The sequence below is a fragment of the Heloderma suspectum genome, chromosome 10, assembly GCF_057233095.1.
Source record: "Heloderma suspectum isolate Gila_16-S chromosome 10, 16-S_ref, whole genome shotgun sequence".
NCBI classification, from domain to species: Eukaryota; Metazoa; Chordata; class Lepidosauria; order Squamata; family Helodermatidae; genus Heloderma; species Heloderma suspectum.
Genome location: NC_139467.1, coordinates 4,542,293 through 4,561,747, shown reverse-complemented (window position 1 = coordinate 4,561,747; position 19,455 = coordinate 4,542,293). Strand labels below are relative to the sequence as shown.

The following is a 19,455-nucleotide window of genomic DNA, read 5'->3' as shown; positions in this document are numbered from 1 at the left end:
AAAGGGTAATGGGAACTCCTTTCAGCTCACAGCAGAGACGTTTTGGTGAGCAAAACATCGCAGGGTGACTATCTACAGTCTCTCAAAAGGATGTTTCTCTTAATGATCTCTCCTGCTTCCCTGCAGAAGACCCTGGTGTCATCCATACAAGGGCAACTCTCCCCCTCTGCAGTTTTCTGTAAGGACCCCAAGATGGCAGCCAACGGTGTGGCAGGAGCTGAGTTCAAAAATGCTGAACAGCGCATCCACCAGGTCAACAATGAGGTAAGGGAGATATATTTGTGTTGTAGCAGCCATCCTGCTTTTGAAAATACCCCGTTTCTGAATAAAGGTGTTGCTGGCACTGCTAGAAGTGGGGACAAAAGCAGGTTTACAGGGAGGAGGAATTTGGGAAGGCAACCTCCCTTCTCAATTTACTAGCCAATTTGACTCTGGGCAACAAATTGTTCTTAATCTCATCTAAGTTGCCTCCACACTAGTTGTTTAGCACGAAACTGCTGGCATTACTGCTAGCCTGCTGCATTCCAGTGTTTTCTGTTTCATCTTTCCACCTTTTTCAAATCCAATTGCTGGATGTTTTTCCTCTCCACATAAAATGCAATTGCAGTGCCAACTTGTCCTGTACGGAATGGCAAACACTATTGAGACTTGTTGAGGTCACTGTGCCTTTAATTAGTAGCTTCCTCCTCTGGAAGGAATAACTTCCCCTGCCTCTAATTGCTTCCTGCTCAACATAGCAGCAGCACTACTGGTGAATAACAGATAGATTGCACTTTAATTGCCATAAGCCCTGGATTCCTTTGATTATTTTTTTATGGCTTTCTTTTATAGCAGGATTGTGTTATTTTTAATTTTTAAAAAGGGGTGGTGGTGGAGGAAACCAATAATTAAAGCCATTCATGCAGGGAACAGGAACTGACTAATTACAGGGCAATTAAGGGGACATTTAATTGGTAATTTATCAATAATGCTGCTGCCAGACTGAACAGGCAGCAATTAGTGGCAGAAACCTCAAGGAGGAAGCTTCTAATTAATGTTTCAGGGGACCTTTTGCTGAAAGGGATTTACCTTTGAGTAATGGTATAGAAGTGTCTTGGCCAAGGGGAAAAACATTGCTGAATACCACAAAAATGTTTTAGGGCACAATCCTATGCATGTTTAGACAGAAGGAAGTCCTACAACTCCCAGCATTCCCCAGCCAGACTCCAGTCAGAACTAAGTTGTAGGACTTTCTTCTGTCTAAACATGCATGGGATTGTGCCCTTAATCCCACTTCCAGCTGACTGCAGAAAAATGATGCCTCAGCAGTACGATAGGTTCGTAGTCTGGATGCAGCTCTTGCTCACTGCTTTCTTCACTCCTGTGTTGGAGAGAGCCAGTGAAGAACCCCCCTAGCTGTAGCCACCCCTGAAATATCCTTGAGGTCTTTCAAGCGCACCTCCCGGTCTCCAAACACCACAATGTGCTTGGATTGTTCTGTCTTCCAGTCCACGATCTGGATAACCTTCTCCCTCCTCTCCCAAGCCACAATATTGAAGTTTCCCATCCCTGCCATAACCTAACAAATAACTTTGGGGTGTAACAGAGGGCACAGAAGAAGTTCTAATATGCTACTGGGGGGCTAGATGGACAGACCTTGCAGATGCAAAGATTGGCGACGGGGAGAGGCTGGCTTCATGTCCTGTGAATGTTCAAGTTGTTCCCCCTTCTACTTTACCCTAGTTTAGGGCCTCTCCAAAACAAAGGCAGCAGCTGCTTGTGCTTGGATCTTGGGCGGTAGTTCTGTTCCCTCCCCTTTTTTTTAGCTGAACAATGCCAGAAGTTTCGGCAGGTGGCTCCCTATTCTTCTCCTTTGAGAAGCCCCGAAAGGCGAGGACGGAGCCAGGCTAAGAGAGGAGTGACAGACCTCTCTGCTTCCCACCCACTCTCTCTGCATAAGCACCTGCTTGGCTCAGGGTCCCCGGGAAAAGGGCCTTCTTGCTACTTGTTATGACGCAGGTCTTGGCTTTGTTGACAGGAGAAAACAAGAGAACAAGCAGAGTTAGACTTGAAAGTGATGGGAGTGCTGTAAGCCAGCAACCTCCGATCTGGTGATAGGACGATGTTACGCAAATGAGACCGAGTTGCAAAATATAATTGGGTTTCATAAAAGATTTGGGAAGGGTTACAAATGGGGATACCAACAGTTTCCAATGAGCATGTGCAGATTTCCTTCCTCCAAAGAGCATAGATTTCTACACACACACACACACACACACACACACACACACACACACAGGCAAAGCGGTCCTGAACATGGGAAGAATTCCTTTTCTTCCTTTCTGGGTAAGATATCTGTCTATGAATAATGTTCATAGGTGCCTTATAACAAATGTTTCTCAGTCAGGCAAGTCAAATACTTTTTTGCAGACCTCTCAGGGGGGTTCTGCAGGCCAGATGCAGAACCTCTGCGGACTGAATTAGGTCTGCAGACCAGATGTTCTGCAACCCTGTCCTAAACCTTAATAAGAAGACTTGCAGAAATAAGATAGATTCATACCATGTAACGAATTTGCTTTAACACATTTTGTGTTGGCAAGTTCTTTTCTAGGATGGGGAAGGGTATACATTTTCATCGGGGTCACTCAGCCAATCGCTTGTCCATTGGTTCAACACAGACAAAATACATTATTTCTTCACAGGATGCATAACTAACTTCTGGAAGTTGCTACCACAAGCTTTTGTGATGGCTGCTAGCCTAAATGGTTTAGCCTTCCCCAACTTGGTCTCCTCCAAATTGCTTGGACTACAACCCCCATCATCACCGAACATGGGCCATGCTGGCTGGGGCTGATGGGGGTTGTAGTCCAAAACATCTGGAGGGCACCAGATTAGCCACAAGGACTGATTGTTCAGAGGCACTGTATCCCTGGATACGAGATGCTAGGGACAAAAAACAGGGAGGATGTTTGCCTCCACAAAATGCTTGGAAGTTTCCCAGAGGCACCTGGCTGACTTCTGTCCGAGGTAGACTGCTGGGCTAGATGGGCCCTCGATCTGATCCGGCCGGGCCCTCCTTATGTAAGTGTGGAATTCATAAGAAAAATGCATGCTAGAAGGGCTCCACTCTTAAAAAGCCACCCCTGTTTTCTCAGCAGAAACCTAGAGAGTTCTGCAAGGAACATATATTGCTGCTCTGCTGAACAGACCATGCAGAAGGGGCATCAGTTTCAATAATTGCCTCTCTCTGTCTCTGTCTCTCTCATACCAATATAGCATTCTTGTTTTTATCCTCCCCACAGTCTTTGGAGAGCACCAGGCGGATGCTGCAGCTGGTAGATGAGGTAAGAAAGAAACAAAGCGGATGAAGGCACAGATTTTATGAGCAGCTAGCAAACCATCGGTGTTCAGTCAGCCAGGGACAAGTGGGCTTCCTGCCCCTTCAGCTCCATAGCCCAGCCTTGGCTTGCATTTGTTGGTCACAGTGTTGTGTGACAGAGTGCAGAGATCCCTTTTCATCTGAGGGTTAGCCTCTTTTCTGTGTCAGAAAGTGACCCATTTTAGCCCAGGCTTTCCCAAACTGGTGCTCTCCAGATGGCTTGGGTTGCAACTCCCATCATTCCCAGTTTGAAAAGATGGGACTTGCAGTCCAAGCCATCTGGAGGGCACCAGGTTGGGAAAGGCAGATTTAATCCTATCAGCCATCCACCTCCTCTCCACCTTCAGCTGTCTGTTTCTCGCCCACAGGCCTTGCCCTGGGTTTGGAAAAGAGCTCTTTTAGGCAAGGCAACACAAATACAGCTGCACAGCTATGCAATCCGCAACGGGTTTTGAAAAACTGTATTCTTTATCCAAAGAATGTCTGTAACAAAAGCGGTTCAAAACACACAATAATTAACATGCTCTGAAAAACAAAACCCCCATATAATATTCAAAATACATTCGAGGTAGACTGAAATAGGCATTGTCACACGCAACCTTAAAAAAGCTCCACATCTTTGAACATGTTATAAACTGAAACAATATCTTCCGAGAGAAAACACAGGAATGCACCCACACACACACCCCACACACAAATTATCTTCCAAAAATATAAGGCTATCCAACCCATTTTGATCAAACACAAAACCTAAAGATTGCTTAAAAGGATCGTCGGGCTCCACTACAAACCTGTTAGAAACACCATCCCTGCACAGTTATAAACTCAGTTTATGGGTAGTCTTATCCACATACAGCAAATCGGAATTGGGAAACATTTTTATTTATTACATTTCTATACTGCCCAATAGCCAAAGCTCTATGGGTGATTTAAAAAGCTTAGAACCTGAAAAATAAAACCTTCTGGGTGTTCTTTTCCTAAATATTGTTTGAACTTCTGCAAATCTTGCGATTTCCTGAGAGCCAGCTGAGGCCTCCCTCTTGTGTGCGGGTGGTGCCATTTTGGCTACAGAAGGGTATACACTTGGAGAATGAGTTCACTATTAGTTCACTATTAGTATATAGCAGAGGTACACACGGAACTTTTGGCCCTCCAGAAGTTGTTGGACTTTTGTTGTTGTTTATTCGCTCAGTCGCTTCCGACTCCTCATGACTTCATGGACCAGCCCACGCCAGAGCTTCCTGTCGGCCGTCGCCACCCCCAGCTCCCCCAAGGTCGAGCCCGTCACCTCCAGAATATCACCCATCCTCCTTGCCCTTAGTCGGCCCCTCTTCCTTTTGCCTTCCACTTTCCCTAGCATCAGCGTCTTCTCCAGGGTATCCTGTCTTCTCATGATGTGGCCAAAGGACTTCAGTTTTGCCTTTCATATCCTTCCCTCAAGTGAGCAGTCTGGCTTTATTTCCTGGAGTATGGACTGGTTTGATCTTCTTGCAGTCCAAGGCACGCTCAGAATTTTCCTCCAACACCACAGTTCAAAAGCATCTATCTTCCTTCGCTCAGCCTTCCTTATGGTCCAGCTCTCGCAGCCATAGGTTACTATGGGGAATATGTCAGTGTGATGTCTCTGCTCTTCACTATTTAATCAAGATTTGTCATTGCTCTCCTCCCAAGAAGTAAACATCTTCTGATTTCCTGGCTGCAGTCAGCGTCTGTATCCCCATACCACCAAGAACTTGCCACAGTTTGTTATGATCCACACAGTCAAAGGCTTTAGAATAGTCAATAAAACAGAAATAGATGTTTTTCTGAAACTCCCTGGCTTTCTCCATTATCCAGCGGATATTGGCAATTTGGTCTCTAGTTCCTCTGCCTTTTCTAAACCCAGCTTGTACATCTGGCAATTTTTGTTCCATGAATTGCTGGAGTCTACCTTGCAAGATCTGGAGCATTACCTTACTGGCATGTGAAACAAGTGCCACTGTTTGATAGTCTGAACATTCTTTGGTGCTTCCCTTTTTTGGTATGGGGATATAGGTTGATTTTTTCCAATCTGTTGGCCATTCTTGTGTTTTCCAAATTTGCTGGCATGTGGCATGCATCACCTTGACAGCATCCTCTTGCAAGATTTTAAACAGTTCAGCTGGGATACCGTTGTCTCCTGCTGCCTTGTTATTAGCAATGCTTCTTAAGGCCCATTCAACCTCACTCTTCAGGATGTCTGGCTCGAGCTCACTGACCACACCGTCAAATCTATCCCCGATATTATTATCCTTTCTTATACAGATCTTCTGTATATTCTTGCCACCTTTTCTTGCTTCTGATAGGTCCTTGCCATCTTTGTTTTTGATCATACCCATTTTTGCCTGGAATTTACCTCCAATGTTTCTAATTTTCTGGAAGAGGTCTCTTGTCCTTCCTATTGTATTATCTTCTTCCGCTTCCACGCATTGCTTGTTTAAAAATAATTCCTTATCTCTTCTGGCTAACCTCTGGAATTTTGCATTTAATTGGGCATATCTCCCCCTATCACTGTTGCCTTTTGCTTTCCTTCTTTCTTGGGCTGCTTCCAGTGTCTCAGCAGACAGCCATCTTGCCTTCTTGGTTTTCTTTTTCTTTGGGACGTTTTTTGTTGCCGCCTCCTGAACAATGTTGCGAACTTCTGTCCATAGTTCTTCCGGGACCCTATCTACTAAAGCTAGTCCTTTAAATCTATTCTTCACCTCCACTGCATATTCATGAGGAATATTAGTGATCTCATATCTAGCTGATCTGTGGGTCTTCCCTATTCTCTTTAGTCTGATTCTAAATTGTGCAGTAAGAAGTTCATGATCTGAACTACAATCAGCTCCAGGTCTTGTTTTTATCGACTGCATAGATGTCCACCACATCTGGCTACAAAGGATGTAGTCAATCTGATTTCGGTGTCGACCGTCTGGTGAAGTCCATGTATAAAGTCGTCTCTTCGGTTGTTGGAAGAGAGTGTTTGTTATGCACAGTGAGTTGTCTTGGCAAAATTCTATCAGCCTATGTCCTGCTTCATTTTGTTCTCCCAGACCATGCTTGTCTGTAATTCAAGGTGTTGTTTGACTACCCACCTTAGCATTCCAGTCTCCTGTAATGAAAATAACATCTTTTTTGGTGTACTATCCAGTAGGCGCTGCAGATCCTCGTAGAACTGATCTACTTCTGCTTCTTCAGCATCTGTGGTTGGGGCGTATATTTGGATCACTGTGATGTTAAAGAGCTTACCCTGAATTCGAATTGAGACCATTCTGTCATTTTTTGGATTGTATCCAAGCACTGCTTTAGCCACTTTATTATTAATTATGAAGGCTACTCCATTTCTTCTGTGGTCCTCTTGTCCACAGTAGTAGATCTGGTGGTCATTTCATGTGAAATGGCCCATTTCAGTTCACTGACACCCAGAATGTCTATATTTAATCTTGACATCTCCCCAGTAACCACATCCAATTTGCCCTGGCTCATAGATCTTACATTCCAGGTTCCTATGGTGTGTTGATCTTTAGAACATCGGATTCGTCGTTCACCACCAGCACCAGCGGCTGCTAGCCGTCCTTTCGGCTTTGAGCTAGCGGCGTCATCACAACTGGGGCTGGTTGAACTTATCCTCTGTTCCTCCCCAGTAGCATTTTGACCATCTTCCGACCTGGGAGTCCCATCTTCCGATGGTATACCATCTTCCAATGGGAAGGAGCCTGGGGGAAGGAGGACCAGCCAGCAGCTGCACTGGGTGGATCCTGAGCCTGCTTCTGCCCCCGCCAAACAGGTACTAAGGCGGGGCTGCCAGAGGCACTTGGACTTGGAGTCGCACGGAACAGCACCTGCAGACCCGCCCACCTGCTTCTCCAGAGACACCAGCAGCCACAATACCAGCAGCAAATAGCAGCAGCAGAGGGCTGCAGCTTTAAAGACAAGGGGAAAGGGGCAAACGTGGACTTTATCTGCTCCTTCTTAGCTGCTGTTCTCTTTTATCTCTTTTGTATTCTTTTAAACTGTTGTGCATTTTATATCTTAACATTTTAATATGTGCCTGGGAGGACTATTGGGCAACTCAGGGGGTCGGGGAGGTGCCACCATAACTGTGGTCACGGGCAGGGGGAGGTCTGGCGTTGGGGGATTAACAGGCCAGCTGAGGAGAAGAGGGGCTAGACACCTTACAGCTGTCCCCTCTTCCGGTTCTTCCCCCAACCTGATGGTTCCTGGCGGCCTTACCCGTCTGCCCTAGGTTCTGGTGGTGCCGCTGCTGAATGCCAGGTCGGCCCAAAATAAAATCTCCCTCATCCATGATTTGATTGTGGATGAGGGGGCTGACCTGGCATGTATTACTGAGACCTGGGTGGGGGAACTGGGAGGGGTCACTCTCTCCCAGCTGTGCCCTCCTGGGTACTCGGTGCAGCACCAACACCGACTTGAGGGTCGGGGAGGGGGGGTTGCCGTGGTCTATAGGAATTCAATCTCCCTCTCCAGGCTTCCTGCTCGTTCGAGTGCAGATCCTGAGTGTTTGTACCTTGCGTTGGGTACCCGGGACAGATTGGGGATTCTGTTGGTGTACCGCCCACCCCGCTGCCCATCAGACTCCCTGCCTGAGCTGACGGAGGTGGTCTCGGACTTGGTGTTGAGGACCCCTAGGATGATGGTCCTGGGGGATCTCAACTTCCATGCCGAGGCCGCTGTATCCGGGGCGGCTCAGGACTTCATGGGGCTGTCCCAACATGTCATCGGCCCAACGCATACAAAAGGACACACGCTTGATCTGGTTTTCTCGACTGGGCAGGTGGATGGTGATCTGAAAGTGGAGGAATTAACATCTGTCCCTTTGTCATGGTCAGATCACTTCCTGCTGAGGTTTAGACTCCTGGCGGCCTTTCCCCTCTGCCAGGGTGGGGGACCTATTAAAATGGTCGGCCCCCGGAGATTAATGGATTCCGATGGATTCCAGAGGGCTCTGGGGGATTTTCCTGCTGGTATGGCTGGTGCTCCTGTCGAAGCCCAGGTCGCTCTGTGGAATGCAGAGATGACTCGGGCGGTTGACACGATCGCGCCCAAGCGCCCTCTCCCTCTGCGCAGAGCCCGGCCAGCTCCTTGGTATACACCTGAGCTGAGGGCAATGAAGCAAGAGGGGAGACGGCTAGAACGCAGGTGGAGGAAAACTCGTGCCGAGTCTGACCGAACACAGGTAAGAGCCCACTATCGAGCCTACTCTGTGGCAGTGAGGGTGGCAAAGAGACAGTTCTTTTCCACCAGCATTGCATCTTCTCAGCATCATCCAGCGGAGCTTTTCCGAGTGGTTCGTGGCCTGTTACAGTCTAGGCCAGGGAGAGAGACAGTGGAACCCTCAGCGGCATGCTGTGATAAGTTTGCAAGGCACTTTGAAGATAAAGTCGCTCAGATTCGTCATGAATTGGACACCATGATTAAGTTCCATTGGTAGAGGCATTCAGAGCACCGTCTGGTCCAGTTTTATTGGATGAGTTTCAGTTACTGAGGCCTGAGGATGCGGACAAGGTGCTTGGCCAAGTCTGATCGACCACTTGTGTGCTTGACCCTTGCCCTTCATGGCTTATTAAATCAAACAAGGAGGGGATGTCCGGCTGGGTCCAGGAGGTTGTAAATTCCTCCTTGAGAGAGGGAGTGGTGCCTGCCGCTTTAAAAGAGGCGGTAATTAGACCACTCCTGAAAAAGCCTAACCTGGACCCAGAGGCTGTTAACAATTATAGGCCAGTGGCCAACATCCCCTTCCTGGGCAAGGTGCTTGAGCGGGTGGTTGTAGGACAGCTCCAGGCACTGTTGAATGAAACGGATTATCTAGATCCATTTCAATTGGGCTTCAGGCCTGGTTTTGGAACGGAAACTGCCTTGGTCGCCCTGTGGGATGACCTCTGCCAGGAGAGGGACAGGGGGAGTACGACCCTGTTGATTCTTCTGGACCTCTCAGCGGCTTTCGATACCATCGACCATGGTATCCTTCTGGATAGGTTGTCTGGATTGGGAGTTGGAGGCACTGCATTACAGTGGTTCCGCTCCTACTTGGATGGCCGATTCCAGAAGGTGGTGCTGGGGGATTATTGCTCTGTGCCATGGCAATTGTGCCATGGGGTTCCGCAGGGCTCTATTTTATCCCCCATGCTGTTTAACATCTACATGAAACCGCTGGGGGAGGTTATCCGGAGGTGTGGGCTGAGGTGCCATCAATATGCGGATGACACCCAGCTCTACCTCTCTTTCTCATCAAACCCAGGTGAGGCAGTGGCTGTTCTGAATCAGGGCCTGGGCACCGTAATGGACTGGATGAGGGCCAATAAACTGAAACTCAATCCGGACAAGACAGAGGTACTGTTAGTGGGTGGTTCGTCTGCCCGGCTAGGTGATATTCAACCTGTTCTGGAGGGGGTTGCACTCCCCCTAAAGGATCAGGTTCGTAGTTTGGGGGTGCTCTTGGATCCAGAACTGTCACTTGAGGCACAGGTGAACTCAGTGGCACGGAGCACTTTTTATCAGCTTAGGCTGGTATACCAACTACGCCCTTATCTGGACAGCGAGAGCCTTGCTACAGTTATCCATGCTCTGATAACTTCTCGTCTGGATTACTGCAATGCGTTATACGTGGGGCTGCCTTTGAAAATGGTCCGGAAACTTCAGCTGGTCCAAAATAGGGCAGCAAGATTGTTAACAGGGACTGGCCTGCGAGCTCATATTATGCCAGTACTTTTCCAGCTGCACTGGCTGCCAGTCCATTTCCGGGCCCAATTCAAAGCGCTGGTATTAACATTTAAAGCTCGTAACGGCTTAGGGCCAGGTTATCTGAAGGATCGCCTCCTCCCATATGTGCCTGCCAGGACCTTAAGATCATCGTCAGCGGCCCTCCTCCGTGAGCCCCTGCCGAAGGAAGTGAGGCGGGTGGCTACTAGGAGGAGGGCTTTTTCTGCTGTGGCACCCCAGCTCTGGAATGAGCTTCCTAGCGAGGTTCGCCTGGCACCTACATTGTATTCCTTTCAGTGCCAGGTGAAGACCTTTTTATTCTCCCAGGCATTTTAGCATTTTAGCTTTCTGAACTTTTAGCTTTGCTGTTTTAAATCTGTATTTTAAACTCCTGCACTGCTGCTAGGTTTTATTGTGGTTGCATTGTTATATTGTGGCTTTAATGTTCTATATATTTTAAATTGTTTTATTGTGTGCTGTTTGGTTTTAATTTTTGTGAACCGCCCAGAGAGCTTCGGCTATTGGGCGGAATAGAAATGAAATAAATAAACAAACAAACCGACATATCTCTGGTTGTACTGAACTATTTAGTTTTCATGGCAAGAATACTGGGGTGGGTTGCCGTTTCCTTCCCCAGGGATTGTATTTAGTCTGATCTCTCTGCCATGACCTTCCCCTCTTGGGTGTCCCTTCACGGTTTAGCTCATGAGGTCATTGAGGTGCTCAAGCTCCAGTACCATGACAAGGTAACGATCTCCTTTGCTGAAGGTTGTTGGACTACAACTCCCATAATCCCTGGCCATGCTGGCTGGGGCTGATGGAAGTTGAAGTCCCACTACATCTGGAGCCCACAGGTTCTCCAACTCTGCTATATAGGATGAATTGAGGCTTGGTTCTACAGCCCCTAAAGGGTTAAATAATAATATAGACTCTCTCTCTCTCTCTCTGAAGATTAGGATGCCAAGAATGTTTCTCTCAGGTATAATCTGGTGGTGGAGAGGTCCCATTTTCTCCCTTGATTATCTTGTTCTGTTTTGCAACATATTCAAATATTTGGAGCTTTTAGATTTTATGCAACTTTGGTCTATCTCGAATATATTTTGAATTTAGTTTATTACATTGGGTATTGTTTTCCAGAGCATGTTAATGTTAAGTATTGTGTATTTTGAAGTAGTTTTAAAGGCATTCCCTTGGAGCTTTTCTACATGAGGCTATTAATCTGCTGAATCTACGTTTGGTTTTGTCACAGAATTGAGATCCAAGCAGTACATGAAGGGTGTTTCTTTTCCTGCTTTTCCATGACATAACCTCTAGGTGGCACTGTGGTATAGCAGAATAGGGCAATTACATAAGTGAAAAAACATTTTCGTTTGCTTTCACAAATAATATGTCATTTTCACTGCTTGAAAAAAACTCGCTGAAAGTGTTCTTTAGATGGAGAAATGAAACTGGAGGGTCACGACATCATCTAAAGAACCCATAAACAACCATGAACAAGGAATGATGAGCATACAATAAATGTAGAAAAACTCTTGATTTAAAAAATACATTTCTGAAATCCCTTTGGGATTGCGTGCATGGCTTTTTTGTTTCCTTGTCTTTTCTTTCGGTTGTTGATGTCTTGCTTTTGGGTGATCTCTTTCAGGCCCCAGAAATAATGCCACATTAGGTGGGTTTTAATATACTTGTCAACTCTTCCCTCCCCGTCTTTTTCAAACAGAGCAAAGATGCTGGGATTCGAACTTTGGTCATGCTGGATGATCAGGGAGGTAAGGAAGGCCGCAGGCTTAATGGTGGAGCTTTCACTTCACATATGAATGTCTACTGCAGCCTCTTGCCCAACCTGGTGCCCTCCAGATGTGTTGGACTACAACTCTCATTTTGGTGATGAACAAAAATCTCTCCAGTTGTACACACCCTTCAACAGAACATCAAATGCTTTTTTATTCCAAACAAGTTGTCTTGAAATTCACTCCTCTTCCCACAGCCCAAGGACACATTTGATGAAATTGTATTCCTCTCTCTCACTTTTGTATCTACATATGTTTTTATATATTGAGTGAAGTAAATGTATTGTGTATGTATAGTGGGTCTATATTTTGGTTTGAGATAGGGAGATGCAGTCGTAAGAACATAAGAAGAGCCCTGCTGGATGAGACCAAGGGTCTATCTGGCATTCTGTTCACACAGTGGCCAACCAGCTGTCAAGGGGAAACCCACAAGCAGGACATGAGTGCAACAGAACCCTCCTGCCCATTTTCCCCAGCATCTGGTGTACATAGGCTTACTGCCCCTGGTACTGGAGGTAGCACAGAGGCATCAGGACTAGTATCCATTGATAGCCTTCTCCTCCAGGTATTTATTTAACCCCCTTTTAAAGCCATCCAAATTAGTGGCCATCACCACGTCTTGTGGTGGCGAATTCCATAGTTTAAGCTGTGTGAAGAAGCCCTTCCTTTTATCTGTCCTGAATCTCCCCCCAATCAGCTTCATGGGGTGACCCCACTGGGTTCTAGTGTTAGGAGAGAGGGAGAAGAATGTCTCCCTGTCCACATTCCCCACACTGTGCATCATTTTATACACCTCTATAATGCCTCCCTTCACTTGCCGTTTTTCCAGGGTAAACAATCCCAGCTGTTGTAACCTTCCCTCAGAGGGGAGTTGCTCCAGTCCCTTTATCATTTTAGTTGACTTCTTCTGCCCTTTGTCCAGCTCTACAGTATCTTTTTTTAGGTGCAGTGACCAGAACTGTACACAGTATTTCAAGTGTGGTCGCACCATCGATTTGTATAAGGGCAGTGTGATGAGGACACCAGGCTGAGGAAGGCTGCTTTATTGTATTCTGGTTCCATACTTGCAATTCCTAATTTGGCTTAAAACCCTCACTCTTGTGTGGGACAATTATCTAGTTACTGGCCACTCTTAACCTTACAGATGGTGGCTGAAGCTACACAGGCAGTCCTAGAGAGAACTGCACAACTTCAGGACGTGGGAGGAAGGTGCCATTTTTGAATGCTGCTCTACATTAGCAAAATGCACTGCACGTAGGTAATTTGCCCACCAACCAGAAATGCTAGTTTACTGCTAGAGGGGAGATTTCAAAACAAAGCGAAACAAAGAGGAGCATTCAGAAATGGGAGTCTTGCCCCTGCAACCTGATGCAGTTCACTCCAGAACCTTATTCTGCTGGACATGTAGGTCCAACCTGTGTGTCCAAAAAGGGCAGCCAGTGTGTGTGAGCCTTGTACTGGTTGGTTCTTTCGTAGCTTGAGTATTGGGTCAAAGGTTTCATTGGCTTGTCTTCTATCTCCTCCTGTTCAGAGCAGCTAGACCGAATTGAGGACGGCTTAGACCAGATTATCCAAGACATGAAGGAGGCAGAGAAGAACCTCACAGACATGGCCAAGTGCTGCGGCCTTTTCGTCTGCCCTTGTGCCAAGTAAGTCCTTCTGTAAAAACATTAGAAGAGCCTTTCTGGATCGGACCAAAGTGGGTTTATTGGCATGTGTCCAACAGTGGCAAAGCAGAGACTTCTGGGAAGCTGAGAGGCAGGGCATGCAGTTCATAGCCCATTTCTTGTTGTTTTCCCCCAGCATCTGGTATTCTGGGATAGACTGTTTACATACAAGGAGGCTTTCATAATTTCCCCTGTTGTGATAAATAGCTATTGACTGACTTTTCCTCTGTAGATTGCTTTTCCTCCATCACGCTTTTCTTCTGGGACGTTTCACAGTCTCACTCTCCCATCAATGCTCTCTTTTCCCAGTGAATTGTTCCCAAGCAACATCAACAGTTGAATTCCTGTCTGCATGTGTGTTCTTTTCAAATGTAGGTTAAAGAATTTAAAAGCCCTTGAGGCCAACAAGGCAGCAGCTGGCAACAGCCAGGACAAGGTGGTCTCTCGGCAGCCTTGCATGGTGGCCGACGGCAATCAGATGATCATGAGTGGGCCCTTCATCCAGAGGTAAAGGAGAGAAGAGGGGGGGAGTGTGGCAGCCTTTTCCAACCTGGGGCCCTCCAGATGTCGTGGACTACAACTCCCATCATTGGCCATGCTGGCTGAGGGTGATGGGAGTTGTAGTCCACCACATCTGGAGGACCCTAGGTTGGAGAAGACTGGAGTAAAGGATGAGGTGGTTTCTGTTTCCCTCTGTTTATAGAAGGTTTTACTACTGTTATGTTGGAACAGACAGGGGAGGGGAGAAAGCAGCCCCTTCTGCACAGACACTTTTAAGACAGTGTTTGCTAAAGTCCCAAGAGTTCAGTCACACTCTTTTTTTCTGGATTAAGAATTGTATGTGAACTTCACTCTTACATTTAGAGAGGTTTCCTTCAAACCAGTGTTAGAGCCCAAAGATTGAGCTTGTTCCACTGTGGCCCTGTTTCAGGCATGACTAAATGATCCAAATTCTGATGGAAAGACATGGGAGAACTTCCATCCACCCTCCAGCGGAGACTGATAGCTAAGGAGCAAAACCAGAACAGTGAATCAGACTGAGAGGCAGCAGGACAGCCTCCTTTATGTGCATGGGTACTTGGGCTCCTAGGAAGCTGCTACTAATTTAAGGTGAAATCCTAGGCATGTTTAGTCACAAAAAAGGCCTACAACTCCCAGCATTCCCCAGCCAGCCATGCTGGCTGAGGAATGCTAGGAGGTGTAGGACTTTTTTCTTTCTAAACATAAGAACATAAGAACAGCTGGGCCGGATCAGACCAAAGGTCCCTCTAGTCCAGCATTCTGTTCCAACAGTGGGCAACCAGCTGCCCACAGGAAACCCACAAGCAGGACATGAGCGCAACAGCACCCTCCCGCGCATGTTCCTCAGCAACGGAATGTACATAATCACACTGCCTCTGGTACTGGAGGTAGTGTATAGCCATTAGGACTAGTAGCCATCTCCTCCAGAAATGTGTCTAACCCCCTTTTAAAGCCATCCAAATTGGTGACCAACACCACATCCTGTGGTAGCGAATTCCATAGTTTGACTCTCCGCTGTGTGAAGAAGCCCTTCATAGAATCACAGAATCGTAGGGTTGGAAGGGGCCTACAAGGCCATCGAGTCCAACCCCCTGCGCAATGCAGGAATCCAAGTCAGAGCATCCCTGACAGGTGGCTGTCCAGCCTTGCCTTGAATACCTCCAGCATGGGAGAGCCCACCACCTCCCTAGGTCAGGGGTTCCCTTGTCGTATTGCTCTGACGTTCAGCCGGAATCTGGCTTCCTGTCACTTGAGCCCATGATTCCGTGTCCTGCACTCTGGGATGATCGAGAAGAGATGCTGGCCTTCCTTCGATCTGTCCCATCAGCCAGCTTCAAAACGCGTGGGATCGCACCCTTAATGTATTTATCATAGCATGCTAATGCGAATCAGCATGCCATCAGAGAATTAGAGTACAGGGATCCCATTTTGTCGGATGCGGAAATTCCTCCTTGGAATCTATCAGCCCCTTTTCCTGCTGTTTGTGTGTTTTCATTCAGGATAATGAAAGATGATGTGGAGGAAGAGATCGAACAGAATTTGACCCAAGTGGACAGCATGCTGAGTAATCTGCGCAGTATGGCGGTGGATATGAGCAACGAAATTGATGTCCAGAGCAAGCAAGTGGATAACATTAAAGACAAGGTGAGTGACGCACTCAGCTGGGATGGGGCGGGGACAGTGTGCACGTCCGTCCGTCCATCCATCTCACAGTTTCTGCACCCAAGTCAAATCTCCACATTGAACAAATGAACCCCGCCCCCAATATTGTGTAGGAAATTTAAAGCGCTTATGGGTTGTAAGATCTACGCCTGTTCTTCTCCAAGACCTTCATTCCATACTAGCCCATCAACAGCACAGCAGCATCCTTGCGCTTGAAAGGATACACTGGCCTGCCCCAGCCCTGGTGCCCTCCAGGTGTGTTCGGACTGCAAACCCCATCATTCCCAGCCGGCATGGCTATTGGCCATGGGAGAGCATCAGGCTGGCAAACGCTGGTGTACATCATGGTCCAGGCAGTCTGTTCTGTGGTTATGTCTTGACGAACCAGCAGGGGGCTCTGTTATTTTATTTCGTTCTAAAGATCCTTCTAGGGGTGCACGAAAGCCACTTACCTGGTCTTGCAGCTTGCTTCGCGGTGGGGGGGAGGCGCTTCGCTGCTCCCCCCAAAGTTCAGGCCAGGGGGGGAGGCTTCCCTTATTTATTCCCTTATTCCCTTATTATTATTCCCTTATAGCGTTGCCCTTATTTTCGCCGTAGTCTACGTAAAGATTTACGTAGACTACAGCGACCAAATAAGGAACGCGAATGGCGGCTCCCTATGGGGGCCGCCATTAGCCGTACGCGTTTTTTTTTTTTTTTTAAGTCACCCGTGATAGGCTACGTGACGATTTACGTAGCCTATCACGGCTGACTTTGCAAATCTAGCCGTGATAGGCTACGTTAATTGTCACGTAGCCTATCACGGGGGCGTAGTTTTTTTTTTTACTTTTATTGGAATGGCGGCGGCGGCAGCTGGTCAAAAGACCGGCTGCCGCCTCTGCCCCTGTCGAAGACCTGCCAAACCGCCGCCGGGACCCGCCGCCGGGAGGGACATTCGGGAAAGGTAAGTCCCATCCTGGGGGGGGTGCGGGGGATGGGGGGGTGCGGAGAATTTCTCCCCGAAACTACTTCGGGGGGCCGAATACGTTGGCACTCGGCCCCCCGAAGTTTCGGGAAGAAATTCTCCCCCATCCCTAGATCCTTCTGGTTTAGGGATGTCGGAGGAATCTGTTTGGGGGGGGCAGTGGAGCTCACTGAGCTTTCATCAGCTCCCTCCGCCCCACACAGACTTCGTCCACCTTCCGCTAACTGGCCTGACTCTGGGCCAGCTAGTGGATTTTCGGTGTTTTTTGCACATATTTGCATAATTTGCACAAATCAGGCAAATTAGTCAGTTGTGCAAATTCACGCAAATTTTGGCCATAATTTGTGCAAATCTCTAATTATGGTTGACACGCTCAAAAATATGTTTAAAAGTCCCTGGAGTTCAGGGAAACCCACGGCTCGACCCACAAATGTAAGATGCACTGGGTGCGCTGCGGAACTCAGCGAGCCCAGAAAGGGCCAGATTTGCTAGCAACGGATATCCCTATTCTGGTTTTGGGATGTATGAGAAATTCATTTCAGTTTGGTTTTGATCAAGATTTGCCCAGCTCGCACCTTCCAGACTGAACACAAATTTGGACTCAATCTGTGGTCAAATCCGTACGTTTCCGAGCTTGCAGTGTGATTTGTGGACCAAAAAAATGTGTTCAACAGTATGCGTACTCTTGAAAAATGTGCACAAATGCTTTTTAATCAATGGGAGAAGAATGTGTACATTTCAAAGATGCGCACAATTGATGTGTACATTTGGGGAAAAAATGGCACGAAAATAAGCAGATTTTCATGTGAAAAGAAAAAACCAAAGTTCGCAATCTGACATGGACTTGAGTCGGAACGAGCTTCGAGATGGAATTCAGAGAACTTGGGTGAGCTCTGGTTTTGCTGATTCCTACATCCCTATTCTGGTTCTGTATACCCCAACCTCCAGTTGTGTGGGACTGCCACTCCTATCATTCGTGCCCTTCAGATGTGTGGGACTGCCACTCCTATAATTTGTGCCTTTCAGATGTGTGGGACTGCAAATCCCATCATTCCCAATGGCCATGCTGGATTATAGGAGTTGTAGTTCAACACATCTGGATGGCACAGGTTGGGGAAGGATGATTTCAATTTGTTAACTCCAAAGATGATAATATGTTTAGGAAGGTGTTACCAAGAGCGAGACAAAAGTCTATGGAGGACAGTGTCATCCTCTCCTTAATTTATAAACATGAAAGGTGCTGGTTTGACGTCTTCCCTGGTCCCATCAAGGCATCGATTTGCAGTGCACAGTTCGGAGGAAGACCAGTTGTAGTGACTCAATGGGGTGGACAGTCCACTTATACTCAGAGGCAACCTAGTCATCCAGCAAGCACAGATGGAGACAAACACATCAGGCCCTGACTACACATTCCATGGGGCTCAAGGCCCCTTAAGAGGAGGAAAAGCTGCATTTGGTGGGAGCGACTGAGCAGAAAAAGCGCAGAACTGTTTCTTTTTCTGCTGCTTCCCTGTGTCAAAATCTCTCAGCAGCTCCCCATCCCATCGTGTTTTTCTTTAATGCGGGAAAACACTAGTTTAAACTCCATATGCTGGGGACGGAGATCTCCCTCTGAGAGCCACTTCATGGTAGCTGGGGATAATGGCAGTTGGAGTCCAACATGTCTGGAGAGTGCCAGGTTGGTGTAAAGCAGGGATGGAGAACCTCAGGCCAGGGGGCCAAATGAAGCCTTCTTGTGGTCCCCCAGATAGCCACGCCTTGTTCACCTGGCCCCACTCCCTTTTCCCCAACCACCGTTTTGTCATTTCCTGGCTTTGGGGCAGTTTTACCCCCATTCTGCTGGCCCCACCCATCACTGGAACACAGCCCTCGAGAGCTTATGTGAAACTGAATCTTGCCCTCAGATGAAAGAGGTTCTCCACCCCTGGTGTAAGGTGTACTTTTGGCCTTGGTTGCATAGGTGCAGGCCAGGTCTGCTGATGCAATAGCTTCTGCATCTTTTGAAGGTGTCTGTCTCTGGAGCAGAACAATATTCTCTGCACTCCACCATTCATCATTTTCCTTTTCTTCTCAGGCTGTTGCGAATGTGATTAGCATCAACGCAGCCAACAACCAAACCACCAAGATGCTGAAAAAAGCCTGAAATGCCCTCCTGCCACCTCTTACCCCCACCCCAGCAACGATGACAACTTCCACCCTAAATCCAGAGTGGATTGATTCAAACCAAGGCATCTCAATCAAGTTTTCCATTCTGAAACTCACCCATTTCCTGAACAAGCACGCATGCTTACTGGTTGCTAAAATGGCGATTAAAACTCCTTGGCTTGCAGCTAAGTAGAGCCGTAATATGACCAAAGAGCATAATTCAAAGTCTCTGGTTGTGCATCCCATATGCATTGCAGAATATAGATCTGTCTGCACAAGAGACCATTTTCCGTTGAGCTCTTTCTGGATCCAACCCATCATCTTAATGCAAGGGTGTCTGTAACTACTTCTGTTTTGCTATTGGTTTGTGCAGTCCTGTGAGGAGATGGGAAATAAGCATTCCCCATCCAATCAAATCCAAGTGCATTCCAATGGGCTGGGCAGAAAATTCCCCCCAAGAAAAGCCCCCCCAATAAGGGCACAAATGATGACTGTTTAAACAGAGAGAGGATGAATGAGAACGTTTTAGTGATTCCAGCAATGCCTGTCTACAGTCCCTCTCTCTCTCTCTCTCTCTCTCTCTGAGCCTTTCTGCATGAGGCTTTGATCACGGTAGTTTACAGGTCT

The 19,455-nt window shown here is 47.3% G+C and overlaps 1 protein-coding gene across 1 annotated transcript; it reads left to right on the top strand.

Moving 5' to 3' along the window:
• Nucleotides 1–192: 192 nt before the first annotated feature.
• On the top strand, nt 193–18,826 carry LOC146337493 (synaptosomal-associated protein 25-like). Its single transcript, XM_084814707.1, has 7 exons — nt 193–264; nt 3,282–3,323; nt 11,799–11,847; nt 13,400–13,517; nt 13,911–14,042; nt 15,557–15,701; nt 18,758–18,826. The coding sequence occupies exons 1-7, from the start codon at nt 193–195 to the stop codon at nt 18,824–18,826; spliced, it is 627 nt and encodes a 208-aa protein (XP_084670833.1).
• The last annotated feature ends 629 nt before the right edge of the window (nt 18,827–19,455 follow it).